Source organism: Oncorhynchus clarkii, unplaced genomic scaffold (genome assembly GCF_045791955.1).
Source record: "Oncorhynchus clarkii lewisi isolate Uvic-CL-2024 unplaced genomic scaffold, UVic_Ocla_1.0 unplaced_contig_9910_pilon_pilon, whole genome shotgun sequence".
Taxonomy (NCBI): Eukaryota; Metazoa; Chordata; class Actinopteri; order Salmoniformes; family Salmonidae; genus Oncorhynchus; species Oncorhynchus clarkii.
In genome coordinates, this window is record NW_027258028.1 from 17,413 (window position 1) to 37,500 (window position 20,088).

General features: G+C 42.4%; 1 protein-coding gene across 1 annotated transcript in view; it reads right to left on the bottom strand.

Moving 5' to 3' along the window:
- The window catches only part of LOC139394574 (WD repeat-containing protein 19-like), a 73,507-nt gene that overhangs the window by 16,433 nt on the left and 36,986 nt on the right, over nucleotides 1-20,088 (bottom strand). The window contains exons 20-25 of the mRNA XM_071142672.1: nucleotides 20,041-20,088; nucleotides 16,000-16,109; nucleotides 15,062-15,119; nucleotides 14,668-14,808; nucleotides 12,513-12,595; nucleotides 12,328-12,411 (exon numbers count right to left, since the gene is read on the bottom strand). The exon at nucleotides 20,041-20,088 is cut by the window's right edge and continues 63 nt beyond it. Coding sequence (XP_070998773.1) covers nucleotides 12,328-12,411; nucleotides 12,513-12,595; nucleotides 14,668-14,808; nucleotides 15,062-15,119; nucleotides 16,000-16,109; nucleotides 20,041-20,088 — 524 coding nt within the window. The remainder of the gene's footprint in view (nucleotides 1-12,327; nucleotides 12,412-12,512; nucleotides 12,596-14,667; nucleotides 14,809-15,061; nucleotides 15,120-15,999; nucleotides 16,110-20,040) is intronic.

A 20,088-nucleotide genomic window follows, 5' to 3' on the forward strand; every position in this document is an offset into this window, starting at 1 on the left:
TAATATTATCCCTCACAATGACTCCTTAAACCATAATATTATCCCAGTCCATCACACTGCCTCCTTAAACCATAATATTATCCCTCACACTGCCTCCTTAAACCATAATATTATCCCTCACACTGCCTCCTTAAACCATAATATTATCCCTCACACTGGCTCCTTAAACCATAATATTATCCCAGTCCCTCACACTGTCTCCTTAAACCATAATATTATCCCTTACACTGACTCCTTAAACCATAATATTATCCCTCACACTGACTCCTTAAACCATAATATTATCCCTCACACTGCCTCCTTAAACCATAATATTATCCCTCACACTGACTCCTTAAACCATAATATTATCCCAGTCCCTCACACTGTCTCCTTAACCATAATATTATCCCTCACACTGCCTCCTTAAACCATAATATTATCCAGGTCCCTCACACTGCCTCCTTAAACCATAGTATTATCCCTCACACTGCCTCCTTAAACCAAAATATTATCCCTCACACTGCCTCCTTAAACCATAATATTATCCCAGTCCCTCACACTGCCTCCTTAAACCATAATATTATCCCTCACACTGCCTCCTTAAACCATAATATTATCCCAGTCCCTCACACTGCCTCCTTAAACCATAATGTTATCCCAGTCCCTCACACTGACTCCTTAAACCATAATATTATCCCTCACACTGCCTCCTTAAACCATATTATTATCCCAGTCCCTCACACTGCCTCCTTAAACCATAAAATTATCCCTCACACTGCCTCCTTAAACCATAATATTATCCCTCAAACTGACTCCTTAAACCATAATATTATCCCAGTCCCTCACACTGTCTCCTTAAACCATAATATTATCCCTCACACTGCCTCCTTAAACCATAATATTATCCCTCACACTGCCTCCTTAAACCATAATATTATCCCTCACACTGACTCCTTAAACCATAATATTATCCCTCACACTGCCTCCTTAAACCATAATATTATCCCAGTCCCTCACACTGTCTCCTTAAACCATAATATTATCCCAGTCCCTCACACTGTCTCCTTAAACCATGATATTATCCCAGTCCCTCACACTGACTCCTTAAACCATAATATTATCCCTCACACTGACTCCTTAAACCATAATATTATCCCAGTCCCTCACACTGTCTCCTTAAACCATGATATTATCCCAGTCCCTCACACTGCCTCCTTAAACCATAATATTATCCCTCACACTGACTCCTTAAACCATAATATTATCCCAGTCCCTCACACTGCCTCCTTAAACCATAATATTATCCCAGTCCCTCACACTGTCTCCTTAAACCATAATATTATCCCTCACACTGCCTCCTTAAACCATAATATTATCCCTCACACTGCCTCCTTAAATCATAATATTATCCCTCACACTGCCTCCTTAAACCATAATATTATCCCAGTCCCTCACACTGCCTCCTTAAACCACAATATTATCCCAGTCCCTCACACTGGCTCCTTAAACCATAATATTATCTCTCACACTGTCTCCTTAAACCATAATATTATCCCTCACACTGCCTCCTTAAACCATAATATTATCCCAGTCCCTCACACTGCCTCCTTAAACCATAATATTATCCCTCACACTGCCTCCTTAAACCATAATATTATCCCTCACACTGACTCCTTAAACCATAATATTATCCCTCACACTGCCTCCTTAAACCATAATGTTATCCCTCACACTGCCTCCTTAAACCATAATATTATCCCAGTCCCTCACACTGCCTCCTTAAACCATAATATTATCCCTCACACTGCCTCAAACCATAATATTATCCCTCACACTGCCTCCTTAAACCACAATATTATCCCTCACACTGCCTCCTTAAACCATACTATTAACCCTCACACTGCCTCCTTAAACCATAATATTAACCCTCACACTGTCTCCTTAAACCATAATATTATCCCTCACACTGCCTCCTTAAACCATAGTATTATCCAGGTCCCTCACACTGCCTCCTTAAACCATAATATTAACCCTCACACTGACTCCTTAAACCATAATATTATCCCAGTCCCTCACACTGTCTCCTTAAACCATGATATTATCCCAGTCCCTCACACTGCCTCCTTAAACCATAATATTATCCCTCACACTGACTCCTTAAACCATAATATTATCCCAGTCCCTCACACTGCCTCCTTAAACCATAATATTATCCCAGTCCCTCACACTGTCTCCTTAAACCATAATATTATCCCTCACACTGCCTCCTTAAACCATAATATTATCCCTCACACTGCCTCCTTAAATCATAATATTATCCCTCACACTGCCTCCTTAAACCATAATATTATCCCAGTCCCTCACACTGCCTCCTTAAACCACAATATTATCCCAGTCCCTCACACTGGCTCCTTAAACCATAATATTATCTCTCACACTGTCTCCTTAAACCATAATATTATCCCTCACACTGCCTCCTTAAACCATAATATTATCCCAGTCCCTCACACTGCCTCCTTAAACCATAATATTATCCCTCACACTGCCTCCTTAAACCATAATATTATCCCTCACACTGACTCCTTAAACCATAATATTATCCCTCACACTGACTCCTTAAACCATAATATTATCCCTCACACTGACTCCTTAAACCATAATATTATCCCAGTCCCTCACACTGTCTCCTTAAACCATAATATTATCCCTCACACTGCCTCCTTAAACCATAATATTATCCCTCACACTGACTCCTTAAACCATAATATTATCCCTCACACTGCCTCCTTAAACCATAATAGTATCCCTCACACTGACTCCTTAAACCATAATATTATCCCTCACACTGCCTCCTTAAACCATAATATTATCCCAGTCCCTCACACTGCCTCCTTAAACCATAATATTATCCCTCACACTGCCTCCTTAAACCATAATATTATCCCTCACACTGCCTCCTTAAACCACAATATTAACCCTCACACTGCCTCCTTAAACCATAATATTAACCCTCACACTGCCTCCTTAAACCATAATATTAACCCTCACACTGTCTCCTTAAACCATAATATTATCCCTCACACTGCCTCCTTAAACCATAATATTATCCAGGTCCCTCACACTGCCTCCTTAAACCATAATATTAACCCTCACACTGCCTCCTTAAACCATAATATTATCCCAGTCCCCCACATGGCCTCCTTAAACCATACAATTATCCCAGTCCCCCAAACGGCCTCCTTAAACCATAATATTATCCCTCACACTGCCTCCTTAAACCATAATATAATCCCTCACACTGGCTCCTTAAACCATAATATTATCCCTCACACTGACTCCTTAAACCATAATATTATCTCAGTCCCTCACACTGCCTCCTTAAACCATAATATTATCCTAGTCCCTCACACTGCCTCCTTAAACCATAATATTATCCCTCACACTGCCTCCTTAAACCATAATAGTATCTCAGTCCCTCACACTGACTCCTTAAACCATAATATTATCCCTCACACTGTCTCCTTAAACCATAATATTATCCCAGTCCCTCACACTGACTCCTTAAACCATAATATTATCCCTCACACTGCCTCCTTAAACCATAATATTATCCCTCACACTGCCTCCTTAAACCACAATATTATCCCTCACACTGACTCCTTAAACCATAATATTATCCCTCACACTGACTCCTTAAACCATAATATTATCCCTCACACTGCCTCCTTAAACCATAATATTATCCCAGTCCCTCACACTGCCTCCTTAAACCACAATATTATCCCTCACACTGTCTCCTTAAACCATAATATTATCCCTCACACTGGCTCCTTAAACCATAATATTATCCCTCACACTGTCTCCTTAAACCATAATATTATCCCTCACACTGACTCCTTAAACCATAATATTATCCCTCACACTGCCTCCTTAAACCATAATATTATCCCTCACACTGCCTCCTTAAACCATAATATTATCCCAGTCCCTCACACTGACTCCTTAAACCATAATATTATCCCTCACACTGCCTCCTTAAACCATAATATTATCCCTCACACTGACTCCTTAAACCATAATATTATCCCTCACACTGACTCCTTAAACCATAATATTATCCCAGTCCCTCACACTGTCTCCTTAAACCACAATATTATCCCTCACACTGCCTCCTTAAACCATAATATTATCCCAGTCCCTCACACTGCCTCCTTAAACCATAATATAATCCCTCACACTGCCTCCTTAAACCATAATATTATCCCAGTCCCTCACACTGCCTCCTTAAACCATAATATTATCCCAGTCCCTCACACTGCCTCCTTAAACCATAATATTATCCCTCACACTGCCTCCTTAAACCATAATATAATCCCTCACACTGGCTCCTTAAACCATAATATTATCCCTCACACTGACTCCTTAAACCATAATATTATCTCAGTCCCTCACACTGGCTCCTTAAACCATAATATTATCCCAGTCCCTCACACTGCCTCCTTAAACCATAATATTATCCCTCACACTGACTCCTTAAACCATAATATTATCTCAGTCCCTCACACTGGCTCCTTAAACCATAATATTATCCCAGTCCCTCACACTGCCTCCTTAAACCATAATATTATCCCTCACACTGTCTCCTTAAACCATAATATTATCCCAGTCCCTCACACTGTCTCCTTAAACCATAACATTATCCCTCACACTGCCTCCTTAAACCATAATATTATCCCTCACACTGCCTCCTTAAACCACAATATTATCCCTCACACTGACTCCTTAAACCATAATATTATCCCTCACTTACTCCTTAAACCATAATATTATCCCTCACACTGCCTCCTTAAACCATAATATTATCCCAGTCCCTCACACTGCCTCCTTAAACCATAATATTATCCCTCACACTGTCTCCTTAAACCATAATATAATCCCTCACACTGCCTCCTTAAACCATAATATTATCCCAGTCCCTCACACTGCCTCCTTAAACCATAATGTTATCCCTCACACTGCCTCCTTAAACCATAATATTATCCCAGTCCCTCACACTGCCTCCTTAAACCATAATATTATCCCTCACACTGTCTCCTTAAACCATAATATTATCCCTCACACTGGCTCCTTAAACCATAATATTATCCCTCACACTGTCTCCTTAAACCATAACATTATCCCTCACACTGACTCCTTAAACCATAATATTATCCCAGTCCATCACACTGCCTCCTTAAACCATAATATTATCCCTCACACTGACTCCTTAAACCATAATATTATCCCTCACACTGCCTCCTTAAACCATAATATTATCCCTCACACTGCCTCCTTAAACCATAATATTATCCCTCACACTGGCTCCTTAAACCATAATATTATCCCAGTCCCTCACACTGCCTCCTTAAACCATAATATTATCCCTCACACTGACTCCTTAAACCATAATATTATCCCTCACACTGCCTCCTTAAACCATAATATTATCCCTCACACTGACTCCTTAAACCATAATATTATCCCAGTCCCTCACACTGTCTACTTAAACCATAATATTATCCCTCACACTGCCTCCTTAAACCATAATATTATCCAGGTCCCTCACACTGCCTCCTTAAACCAAAATATTATCCCTCACACTAACTCCTTAAACCATAATATTATCCCTCACACTGCCTGCTTAAACCAAAATATTATCCCTCACACTGCCTCCTTAAACCATAATATTATCCCTCACACTGCCTCCTTAAACCATAATATTATCCCTCACACTGACTCCTTAAACCATAATATTATCCCTCACACTGCCTCCTTAAACCATAATATTATCCCTCACACTGCCTCCTTAAACCATAATATTATCCCTCACACTGGCTCCTTAAACCATAATATTATCCCAGTCCCTCACACTGCCTCCTTAAACCATAATATTATCCCTCACACTGCCTCCTTAAACCATAATATTATCCCTCACACTGCCTCCTTAAACCACAATATTATCCCTCACACTGACTCCTTAAACCATAATATTATCCCTCACACTGACTCCTTAAACCATAATATTATCCCTCACACTGCCTCCTTAAACCATAATATTATCCCAGTCCCTCACACTGCCTCCTTAAACCACAATATTATCCCTCACACTGTCTCCTTAAACCATAATATTATCCCTCACACTGGCTCCTTAAACCATAATATTATCCCTCACACTGTCTCCTTAAACCATAATATTATCCCAGTCCCTCACACTGACTCCTTAAACCATAATATTATCCCTCACACTGCCTCCTTAAACCATAATATTATCCCTCACACTGACTCCTTAAACCATAATATTATCCCTCACACTGACTCCTTAAACCATAATATTATCCCAGTCCCTCACACTGTCTCCTTAAACCACAATATTATCCCTCACACTGCCTCCTTAAACCATAATATTATCCCAGTCCCTCACACTGCCTCCTTAAACCATAATATAATCCCTCACACTGCCTCCTTAAACCATAATATTATCCCAGTCCCTCACACTGCCTCCTTAAACCATAATATTATCCCAGTCCCTCACACTGCCTCCTTAAACCATAATATTATCCCTCACACTGCCTCCTTAAACCATAATATAATCCCTCACACTGGCTCCTTAAACCATAATATTATCCCTCACACTGACTCCTTAAACCATAATATTATCTCAGTCCCTCACACTGGCTCCTTAAACCATAATATTATCCCAGTCCCTCACACTGCCTCCTTAAACCATAATATTATCCCTCACACTGACTCCTTAAACCATAATATTATCTCAGTCCCTCACACTGGCTCCTTAAACCATAATATTATCCCAGTCCCTCACACTGCCTCCTTAAACCATAATATTATCCCTCACACTGTCTCCTTAAACCATAATATTATCCCAGTCCCTCACACTGCCTCCTTAAACCATAATATTATCCCAGTCCCTCACACTGCCTCCTTAAACCATAATATTATCCCTCACACTGCCTCCTTAAACCATAATATAATCCCTCACACTGGCTCCTTAAACCATAATATTATCCCTCACACTGACTCCTTAAACCATAATATTATCTCAGTCCCTCACACTGGCTCCTTAAACCATAATATTATCCCAGTCCCTCACACTGCCTCCTTAAACCATAATATTATCCCTCACACTGACTCCTTAAACCATAATATTATCTCAGTCCCTCACACTGGCTCCTTAAACCATAATATTATCCCAGTCCCTCACACTGCCTCCTTAAACCATAATATTATCCCTCACACTGTCTCCTTAAACCATAATATTATCCCAGTCCCTCACACTGTCTCCTTAAACCATAACATTATCCCTCACACTGCCTCCTTAAACCATAATATTATCCCTCACACTGCCTCCTTAAACCACAATATTATCCCTCACACTGACTCCTTAAACCATAATATTATCCCTCACTTACTCCTTAAACCATAATATTATCCCTCACACTGCCTCCTTAAACCATAATATTATCCCAGTCCCTCACACTGCCTCCTTAAACCATAATATTATCCCTCACACTGTCTCCTTAAACCATAATATAATCCCTCACACTGCCTCCTTAAACCATAATATTATCCCAGTCCCTCACACTGCCTCCTTAAACCATAATGTTATCCCTCACACTGCCTCCTTAAACCATAATATTATCCCAGTCCCTCACACTGCCTCCTTAAACCATAATATTATCCCTCACACTGTCTCCTTAAACCATAATATTATCCCTCACACTGGCTCCTTAAACCATAATATTATCCCTCACACTGTCTCCTTAAACCATAACATTATCCCTCACACTGACTCCTTAAACCATAATATTATCCCAGTCCATCACACTGCCTCCTTAAACCATAATATTATCCCTCACACTGACTCCTTAAACCATAATATTATCCCTCACACTGCCTCCTTAAACCATAATATTATCCCTCACACTGCCTCCTTAAACCATAATATTATCCCTCACACTGGCTCCTTAAACCATAATATTATCCCAGTCCCTCACACTGCCTCCTTAAACCATAATATTATCCCTCACACTGACTCCTTAAACCATAATATTATCCCTCACACTGCCTCCTTAAACCATAATATTATCCCTCACACTGACTCCTTAAACCATAATATTATCCCAGTCCCTCACACTGTCTACTTAAACCATAATATTATCCCTCACACTGCCTCCTTAAACCATAATATTATCCAGGTCCCTCACACTGCCTCCTTAAACCAAAATATTATCCCTCACACTAACTCCTTAAACCATAATATTATCCCTCACACTGCCTGCTTAAACCAAAATATTATCCCTCACACTGCCTCCTTAAACCATAATATTATCCCTCACACTGCCTCCTTAAACCATAATATTATCCCTCACACTGACTCCTTAAACCATAATATTATCCCTCACACTGCCTCCTTAAACCATAATATTATCCCTCACACTGCCTCCTTAAACCATAATATTATCCCTCACACTGGCTCCTTAAACCATAATATTATCCCAGTCCCTCACACTGCCTCCTTAAACCATAATATTATCCCTCACACTGCCTCCTTAAACCATAATATTATCCCTCACACTGCCTCCTTAAACCACAATATTATCCCTCACACTGACTCCTTAAACCATAATATTATCCCTCACACTGACTCCTTAAACCATAATATTATCCCTCACACTGCCTCCTTAAACCATAATATTATCCCAGTCCCTCACACTGCCTCCTTAAACCACAATATTATCCCTCACACTGTCTCCTTAAACCATAATATTATCCCTCACACTGGCTCCTTAAACCATAATATTATCCCTCACACTGTCTCCTTAAACCATAATATTATCCCAGTCCCTCACACTGACTCCTTAAACCATAATATTATCCCTCACACTGCCTCCTTAAACCATAATATTATCCCTCACACTGACTCCTTAAACCATAATATTATCCCTCACACTGACTCCTTAAACCATAATATTATCCCAGTCCCTCACACTGTCTCCTTAAACCACAATATTATCCCTCACACTGCCTCCTTAAACCATAATATTATCCCAGTCCCTCACACTGCCTCCTTAAACCATAATATAATCCCTCACACTGCCTCCTTAAACCATAATATTATCCCAGTCCCTCACACTGCCTCCTTAAACCATAATATTATCCCAGTCCCTCACACTGCCTCCTTAAACCATAATATTATCCCTCACACTGCCTCCTTAAACCATAATATAATCCCTCACACTGGCTCCTTAAACCATAATATTATCCCTCACACTGACTCCTTAAACCATAATATTATCTCAGTCCCTCACACTGGCTCCTTAAACCATAATATTATCCCAGTCCCTCACACTGCCTCCTTAAACCATAATATTATCCCTCACACTGACTCCTTAAACCATAATATTATCTCAGTCCCTCACACTGGCTCCTTAAACCATAATATTATCCCAGTCCCTCACACTGCCTCCTTAAACCATAATATTATCCCTCACACTGTCTCCTTAAACCATAATATTATCCCAGTCCCTCACACTGTCTCCTTAAACCATAATATTATCCCTCACACTGCCTCCTTAAACCATAATATTATCCCTCACACTGCCTCCTTAAACCACAATATTATCCCTCACACTGACTCCTTAAACCATAATATTATCCCTCACTTACTCCTTAAACCATAATATTATCCCTCACACTGCCTCCTTAAACCATAATATTATCCCAGTCCCTCACACTGCCTCCTTAAACCATAATATTATCCCTCACACTGTCTCCTTAAACCATAATATAATCCCTCACACTGCCTCCTTAAACCATAATATTATCCCAGTCCCTCACACTGCCTCCTTAAACCATAATGTTATCCCTCACACTGCCTCCTTAAACCATAATATTATCCCAGTCCCTCACACTGCCTCCTTAAACCATAATATTATCCCTCACACTGACTCCTTAAACCATAATATTATCCCTCACACTGGCTCCTTAAACCATAATATTATCCCTCACACTGTCTCCTTAAACCATAACATTATCCCTCACACTGACTCCTTAAACCATAATATTATCCCAGTCCATCACACTGCCTCCTTAAACCATAATATTATCCCTCACACTGACTCCTTAAACCATAATATTATCCCTCACACTGCCTCCTTAAACCATAATATTATCCCTCACACTGCCTCCTTAAACCATAATATTATCCCTCACACTGGCTCCTTAAACCATAATATTATCCCAGTCCCTCACACTGCCTCCTTAAACCATAATATTATCCCTCACACTGACTCCTTAAACCATAATATTATCCCTCACACTGCCTCCTTAAACCATAATATTATCCCTCACACTGACTCCTTAAACCATAATATTATCCCAGTCCCTCACACTGTCTACTTAAACCATAATATTATCCCTCACACTGCCTCCTTAAACCATAATATTATCCAGGTCCCTCACACTGCCTCCTTAAACCAAAATATTATCCCTCACACTAACTCCTTAAACCATAATATTATCCCTCACACTGCCTGCTTAAACCAAAATATTATCCCTCACACTGCCTCCTTAAACCATAATATTATCCCTCACACTGCCTCCTTAAACCATAATATTATCCCTCACACTGGCTCCTTAAACCATAATATTATCCCAGTCCCTCACACTGCCTCCTTAAACCATAATATTATCCCTCACACTGCCTCCTTAAACCATAATATTATCCCAGTCCCTCACACTGCCTCCTTAAACCATAATATTATCCCTCACACTGCCTCCTTAAACCATAATATTATCCCTCAAACTGACTCCTTAAACCATAATATTATCCCAGTCCCTCACACTGTCTCCTTAAACCATAATATTATCCCTCACACTGCCTCCTTAAACCATAATATTATCCCTCACACTGCCTCCTTAAACCATAATATTATCCCTCACACTGACTCCTTAAACCATAATATTATCCCTCACACTGCCTCCTTAAACCATAATATTATCCCAGTCCCTCACACTGTCTCCTTAAACCATAATATTATCCCAGTCCCTCACACTGTCTCCTTAAACCATGATATTATCCCAGTCCCTCACACTGCCTCCTTAAACCATAATATTATCCCTCACACTGACTCCTTAAACCATAATATTATCCCAGTCCCTCACACTGTCTCCTTAAACCATGATATTATCCCAGTCCCTCACACTGCCTCCTTAAACCATAATATTATCCCTCACACTGACTCCTTAAACCATAATATTATCCCAGTCCCTCACACTGCCTCCTTAAACCATAATATTATCCCAGTCCCTCACACTGTCTCCTTAAACCATAATATTATCCCTCACACTGCCTCCTTAAACCATAATATTATCCCTCACACTGCCTCCTTAAATCATAATATTATCCCTCACACTGCCTCCTTAAACCATAATATTATCCCTCACACTGTCTCCTTAAACCATATTATCCCTCACACTGCCTCCTTAAACCATCATATTATCCCTCACACTGTCTCCTTAAACCATAATATTATCCCTCACACTGCCTCCTTAAACCATAATATTATCCCAGTCCCTCACACTGCCTCCTTAAACCATAATATTATCCCTCACACTGACTCCTTAAACCATAATATTATCCCAGTCCCTCACACTGCCTCCTTAAACCATAATATTATCCCTCACACTGACTCCTTAAACCATAATATAATCCCAGTCCCTCACACTGACTCCTTAAACCATAATATTATCCCAGTCCCTCACACTTCCTCCTTAAACCATAATATTATCCCTCACACTGCCTCCTTAAACCATAATATTATCCCTCACACTGCCTCCTTAAACCACAATATTATCCCAGTCCCTCACACTGCCTCCTTAAACCACAATATTATCCCTCACACTGTCTCCTTAAACCATAATATTATCCCTCACACTGTCTCCTTAAACCATAATATTATCCCTCACACTGCCTCCTTAAACCATAATATTATCCCAGTCCCTCACACTGCCTCCTTAAACCATAATATTATCCCTCACACTGCCTCCTTAAACCATAATATTATCCCAGTCCCTCACACTGCCTCCTTAAACCATAATATTATCCCAGTCCCTCACACTGACTCCTTAAACCATAATATTATCCCTCACACTGCCTCCTTAAACCATAATATTATCCCTCACACTGCCTCCTTAAACCATAATATTATCCCAGTCCCTCACACTGCCCCCTTAAACCATAATATTATCCCTCACACTGCCTCCTTAAACCATGGAGGTTGTACCTACTTGCCGTCCACCTCCTTGGCCTTGGCGTACTGCAGGTGGATCTTAGGAGAGGAGACCTGAGGAAGTAACTCTCCTACTTTAGACCTGAGAGAGAGAGAGAGAGACGTTGGCCGAAAATATTACAGTATGTGTTTTTCTGTGTGTGTGTGTGTGTGTGTGTGTGTGTGTGTGTGTGTGTCTCTCACCAGTTCTTGCAGCGTATGTAGACTGAGGCAGCCTTGTCATAGTACTGCCCCTTCTCATACAGCTGGGCTGCTTCAGAGAACTGCTGTAGAAACACAACACAGACCGAGATAATTACTACTGTCTCTTCTGATACAGACAGAGAGGGAGAATTACTACTGTCTCTTCTGATACAGACAGAGAGGGAGAATTACTACTGTCTCTTCTGATACAGACAGAGAGGGAGAATTACTACTGTCTCTTCTGATACAGACAGAGAGGGAGAATTACTACTGTCTCTTCTGATACAGACAGAGAGGGAGAATTACTACTGTCTCTTCTGATACAGACAGAGAGGGAGAATTATTACTGTCTCTTCTGATACAACACAGACAGAGAGGGATAATTACTACTGTCCCTTCTGATACAGACAGAGAGAATTACTACTGTCTCTTCTGATACAGACAGAGAGAATTACTACTGTCTCTTCTGATACAGACAGAGAGAATTACTACTGTCTCTTCTGATACAGACAGAGAGAATTACTACTGTCTCTTCTGATACAGACAGAGAGAATTACTACTGTCTCTTCTGATACAGACAGAGAGAATTACTACTGTCTCTTCTGATACAACACAGACAGAGAGAATTACTACTGTCTCTTCTGATACAGACAGAGAGAATTACTACTGTCTCTTCTGATACAACACAGACAGAGAGAATTACTACTGTCTCTTCTGATACAGACAGAGAGGGAGAATTACTACTGTCCCTTCTGATACAGACAGAGAGAATTACTACTGTCTCTTCTGATACAGACAGAGAGAATTACTACTGTCTCTTCTGATACAACACAGACAGAGAGAATTACTACTGTCTCTTCTGATACAGACAGAGATGGATAATTACTACTGTCTCTTCTGATACAGACAGAGATGGAGAATTACTACTGTCTCTTCTGATACAGACAGAGTGAATTACTACTGTCTCTTCTGACAGATAGAAATAGAGAGAGATAGAGGTAGAGAGTGATACCTTCAGGACAGATAGAAATAGAGAGAGATAGAGGTAGAGAGTGATACCTTCAGGACAGATAGAAATAGAGAGAGATAGAGGTAGAGAGTGATACCTGCATGTTCTCCAGTATGACTCCACAGTCTTTCTTCAGGACAGATAGAAACAGAGAGAGATAGAGGTAGAGAGTGATACCTTCAGGATAGATAGAAATATAGATAGAGGTAGAGAGTGATACCTTCAGGACAGATAGAAATAGAGAGAGATAGAGGTAGAGAGTGATACCTGCATGTTCTCCAGTATAACTCCATAGTCTTTCTTCAGGACAGATAGAAACAGAGAGAGATAGAGGTAGAGAGTGACACCTTCAGGACAGATAGAAACAGATAGAGGTAGAGATAGAGAGTGATACCTGCATGTTCTCCAGTATAACTCCACAGTCTTTCAGGAAAGATAGAAATAGAGGGAGATAGAGGTAGAGACTGATACCTTCAGGACAGATAGAAATAGAGAGAGATAGAGGTAGAGAGTGATACCTTCAGGACAGATAGAAACAGAGATAGAGGTAGAGAGTGATACCTTCAGGACAGATAGAAACAGAGATAGAGGTAGAGAGTGATACCTTCAGGACAGATAGAAATAGAGAGAGATATAGGTAGAGAGTGACACCTTCAGGACAGATAGAAACAGAGAGAGATATAGGTAGAGAGTGAAACCTTCATGTTCTCCAGTATAACCCCACAGTATTTCTTCAGGACAGATAGAAACAGAGAGAGATAGAGGTAGAGAGTGATACCTTCAGGACAGATAGAAATAGAGATAGAGGTAGAGGTAGAGAGTGACACCTTCAGGACAGATAGAAATAGAGAGAGCTAGAGGTAGAGAGTGATACCTTCAGGACAGATAGAAACAGAGAGAGATAGAGGTAGAGAGTGATACCTTCAGGACAGATAGAAACAGAGAGAGATAGAGAGTGATACCTTCAGGACAGATAGAAACAGAGATAGAGGTAGAGAGTGATACCTTCAGGACAGATAGAAATAGAGAGAGCTAGAGGTAGAGAGTGACACCTTCAGGACAGATAGAAACAGAGAGAGATAGAGGTAGAGAGTGACACCTTCAGGACAGATAGAAACAGAGAGAGATAGAGGTAGAGATTGATACCTTCATGTTCTCCAGTATAACCCCACAGTCTTTCTTAAGGCCTCTGCTCGGGTGAGAGATGGCCTGGGCCGCGCCTCTTCTGATGTCACCCATCCTGATTGACATCCTGGCCACACCCCCCTGACATGCCTCATCATGCTCCTGGAACCCCACACACACACACACACACACACACACACACACACACACACACACACACACACACACACACACACACACACACACACACACACACACACACACACACACACACACACACACACACACACACACACACACACACAGGTGTAAAAAGGAGGAAAGGTAAGAGGGTAGGAGGTTTTTTAACCCCTTAATTACAGAAAATAAAAGCTTGTATGGAAAAACAAAACCACGACACAAAGTGGTGACTTGCCTTGTTGTTGTGGGTCATACCTTTCTCATAGTGAGACAGGGCATTCACATAGTCTCCTCTACAGAGAGAGAAAGAGAGAGAGAGAGAGAGAGAGAGAGAGAGAGAGAGAGAGAGACAGAGAGAGAGAGAGAGAGACAGAGAGAGAGAGAGAGAGACAGAGAGAGAGACAGAGAGAGAGAGAGAGAGAGAGACAGAGAGAGAGACGGAGAGAGAGATAGACAAAGAGAGAGAGAGACAAAGAGAGAGGCAGAGAGAGAGACAAAGAGAGAGAGAGAGACAAAGAGAAACAAAGAGAGAGAGAGAGAGAGACAGAGAGAGACAAAGAGAGAGACAAAGAGAGAGAGAGAGAAAGAGAGAGAGAGAGACAGACAGAGAGAGACAAAGAGAGAGGCAGAGAGAGAGACAAAGACAGAGAGAGAGACAGAGAGAGAGAGAGAGAGAGAGAGAGAGAGAGAGAGACAGAGAGAGACAAAGAGAGAGACAAAGAGAGAGGCAGAGAGAGAAACAAAGAGAGAGAGAGAGAGAGACAGAGAGAGACAAAGAGAGAGACAAAGAGAGAGAGAGAGAAAGAGAGAGAGAGAGACAGACAGAGAGAGACAAAGAGAGAGGCAGAGAGAGAGACAAAGACAGAGAGAGAGACAGAGAGAGAGAGAGAGAGAGAGAGACAGAGAGAGACAAAGAGAGAGACAAAGAGAGAGGCAGAGAGAGAGACAAAGAGAGAGAGAGAGAGAGACAAAGAGAGAGAGACAGAGAGAGAGAGACAGAGCGAGACAAAGAGAGAGAGAGAGAGAGAGAGAGAGACAAAGAGAGAGGCAGAGAGAGAGACAAAGGCAGAGAGAGAGACAAAGACAGAGAGACAAAGACAGAGAGAGAGAGACATCAAACACTAGACCATGAAACTAAAATAAATTGTGTGTGTGTGTGTGTGTGTATCTTACATGAACTCCAGTTGAACAGCGTACTCCTTCGATATGAACGGTATCTGGTCCTCAGCCAGTCTCTTAGCCAGCATCAGAGCACTGTCCCAATGCTGCAGGTCCCTCCTCATCTAATACACACAGTGTTATCAGACCAGCATCAGAGCACTGTCCCAATGACCAGCATCAGAGCACTGTCCCAATGACCAGCATCAGAGCACTGTCCCAATGACCAGCATCAGAGCACTGTCCCAATGACCAGCATCAGAGCACTGTCCCAATGCTGCAGGTCCCTCCTCATCTAATACACACAGAGTTATCAGACCAGCAACAGAGCACTGTCCCAATGACCAGCATCAGAGCACTGTCCCAATGACCAGCATCATAGCACTGTCCCAATGACCGGCATCAGAGCACTGTCCCAATGACCGGCATCAGTGCACTGTCCCAATGACCAGCATCAGAGCACTGTCCCAATGCTGCAGGTCCCTCCTCATCTAATACACACAGAGTTATCAGACCAGCATCAGAGCACTGTCCCAATGCTGCAGGTCCCTCCTCATCTAATACACACAGTGTTATCAGACCAGCATCAGAGCACTGTCCCAATGACCAGCATCAGAGCACTGTCCCAATGACCAGCATCAGAGCACTGTCCCAATGACCAGCATCAGAGCACTGTCCCAATGCTGCAGGTCCCTCCTCATCTAATACACACAGTGTTATCAGACCAGCATCAGAGCACTGTCCCAATGACCAGCATCAGAGCACTGTCCCAATGACCAGCATCAGAGCACTGTCCCAATGACCAGCATCATAGCACTGCCCCAATGACCAGCATCATAGCACTGCCCCAATGACCGGCATCAGAGCACTGTCCCAATGACCAGCATCAGAGCACTGTCCCAATGACCAGCATCAGAGCACTGTCCCAATGACCAGCATCAGAGCACTGTCCCAATGCTGCAGGTCCCTCCTCATCTAATGTTATCAGACCAGCATCAGAGCACTGTCCCAATGACCAGCACCAATCTGTTTGTGTCTGTGTGTGTGTGTCTGGGCCAATTGTGCGCCGCCCTATGGGCCTCCCAATCACAGCCGGATGTGATACAGCCTAGATTCGAACCAGGGACTGTAGTGACGCCTATTACACTGAGATGCAGTGCCTTAGACCGCTGTGATACAGCCTGGAATCGAACCAGGGACTGTAGTGACGCCTATTACACTGAGATGCAGTGCCTTAGACCGCTGTGATACAGCCTGGAATCGAACCAGGGACTGTAGTGACGCCTATTACACTGAGATGCAGTGCCTTAGACCGCTGTGATACAGCCTGGAATCTAACCAGGGACTGTAGTGACGCCTCTTACACTAAGATGCAGTGCCTTAGACCGCTGCGCCACTCGGTAGTCATGCATAATAAGCCTCTAACTCATCAGGTAGGATCAGGCTGGATCAGGCAGGATCAGGTAGGATCAGGCAGGATCAGGCAGGATCAGGCAGGATCAGGTAGGATCAGGTAGGATCAGGCAGGATCAGGCAGGATCAGGTAGGATCAGGTTGGATCAGGCAGGATCAGGTAGGATCAGGTAGGATCAGACAGGATCAGGTAGAATCAGGTAGGATCAGGTAGGATCAGGTAGAATCAGGCAGAATCAGGCAGGATCAGGTAGGATCAGGCTCGAGTTTTGATGCCGATCAAAACTCTGATCAAATCCAGACAAATCCGCCTGTTTCCCCCCCCCCCCCCTTTCATTTTCAACCTAAAATGACCCAAATCTGACTGTCTGTAGCTCAGGACCTGAATCAAGCATCTGACTGTCTGTAGCTCAGGACCTGAATCAAGGATCTGACTGTCTGTAGCTCAGGACCTGACTGTCTGTAGCTCAGGACCTGAAACAAGCATCTGACTGTCTGTAGCTCAGGACCTGAATCAAGCATCTGACTGTCTGTAGCTCAGGACCTGAATCAAGCATCTGACTGTCTGTAGCTCAGGACCTGAATCAAGCATCTGACTGTCTGTAGCTCAGGACCTGAATCAAGCATCTGACTGTCTGTAGCTCAGGACCTGAATCAAGCATCTGACTGTCTGTAGCTCAGGACCTGATTCAAGCATCTGACTGTCTGTAGCTCAGGACCTGAATCAAGCATCTGACTGTCTGTAGCTCAGGACCTGAATCAAGCATCTGACTGTCTGTAGCTCAGGACCTGAATCAAGCATCTGACTGTCTGTAGCTCAGGACCTGAATCAAGCATCTGACTGTCTGTAGCTCAGGACCTGAATCAAGCATCTGACTGTCTGTAGCTCAGGACCTGAATCAAGCATCGTGTCTGTAGCTCAGGACCTGAATCAAGCATCTGACTGTCTGTAGCTCAGGACCTGAATCAAGCATCTGACTGTCTGTAGCTCAGGACCTGAATCAAGGATCTGACTGTCTGTAGCTCAGGACCTGAATCAAGCATCTGACTGACTGTCTGTAGCTCAGGACCTGAATCAAGCATCTGACTGTCTGTAGCTCAGGACCTGAATCAAGCATCTGACTGTCTGTAGCTCAGGACCTGAATCAAGCATCTGACTGTCTGTAGCTCAGGACCTGAATCAAGCATCTGACTGTCTGTAGCTCAGGACCTGAATCAAGCATCTGACTGTCTGTAGCTCAGGACCTGAATCAAGCATCTGACTGTCTGTAGCTCAGGACCTGAATCAAGCATCTGACTGACTGTCTGTAGCTCAGGACCTGAATCAAGCATCTGACTGTCTGTAGCTCAGGACCTGAATCAAGCATCTGACTGACTGTCTGTAGCTCAGGACCTGAATCAAGGATCTGACTGTCTGTAGCTCAGGACCTGAATCAAGCATCTAACTGTCTGTAGCTCAGGACCTGAATCAAGCATCTGACTGTCTGTAGCTCAGGACCTGAATCAAGGATCTGACTGTCTGTAGCTCAGGACCTGAATCAAGCATCTGACTGTCTGTAGCTCAGGACCTGAATCAAGCATCTGACTGTCTGTAGCTCAGGACCTGAATCAAGCATCTGACTGTCTGTAGCTCAGGACCTGAATCAAGCATCGTGTCTGTAGCTCAGGACCTGAATCAAGGATCTGACTGTCTGTAGCTCAGGACCTGAATCAAGCATCTGACTGTCTGTAGCTCAGGACCTGAATCAAGGATCTGACTGTCTGTAGCTCAGGACCTGAATCAAGCATCTGACTGTCTGTAGCTCAGGACCTGAATCAAGCATCTGACTGTCTGTAGCTCAAGACCTGAATCAAGCATCTGACTGTCTGTAGCGCAGGACCTGAAAACGAGCATCTGCATATTCTTGATACCATTTGAAAAGGAAACACTTTGAAGTTTGTGGAAATGTAAAATTAATGTAGGAGATTATGACACATTAGATCTGGTAAAAGATAACACAAATAAATAAACATTATTTTTTGTTGTTGTTTGTACCATCATCGTTGAAATGTAAGAGAAAGGCCATCATGTATTATTCCGGTCCAGGTGCAATTTAGATTTTGGCCACTAGATGGAAGCCGTGTATGTGAAAGGTTTTAGACTGATCCAATGAACCATTGCATTTCTGTTCAAAATTCTGTATCAATACCAAATGTGCCTAATTGGTTTATTGATACATTTTCAAGTTCATAACTGTGCACTCTTAAACAATAGCATGGTATTATTTCACTGTAATATCTACTGGAAATTGGACAGCGCAGTTAGATTAACAATAATTTAAGCTTTCTGCCCATATCAGATATGTCTATGTCCTGGGAAATGTTCTTGTTACTTACAACCTCATGCTAATCGCATTAGCCTACGTTAGCTCAACCTCATGCTAATCGCATTAGCCTACGTTAGCTCAACCGCCCCACAGGGGGGGGGACCCACCGATCCTGTAGAGGTTTTAATGTGTTTGACACTTCCTGTTTGGGCATTAAATACAGAGTTACCCAGGAGAAAAGGGATTTATTCTCTGGAAGGAGCATTTGTAAAAAAAACAGGGAGAATATTTAACCCTAGTGTCCGTCCGTCCGTGTGTGTGTGTGTGTGTGTGTTACCTCCAGGGCTGTGTTGGGACAGGAAGACACTAGGTAGAGGTCCTGAGC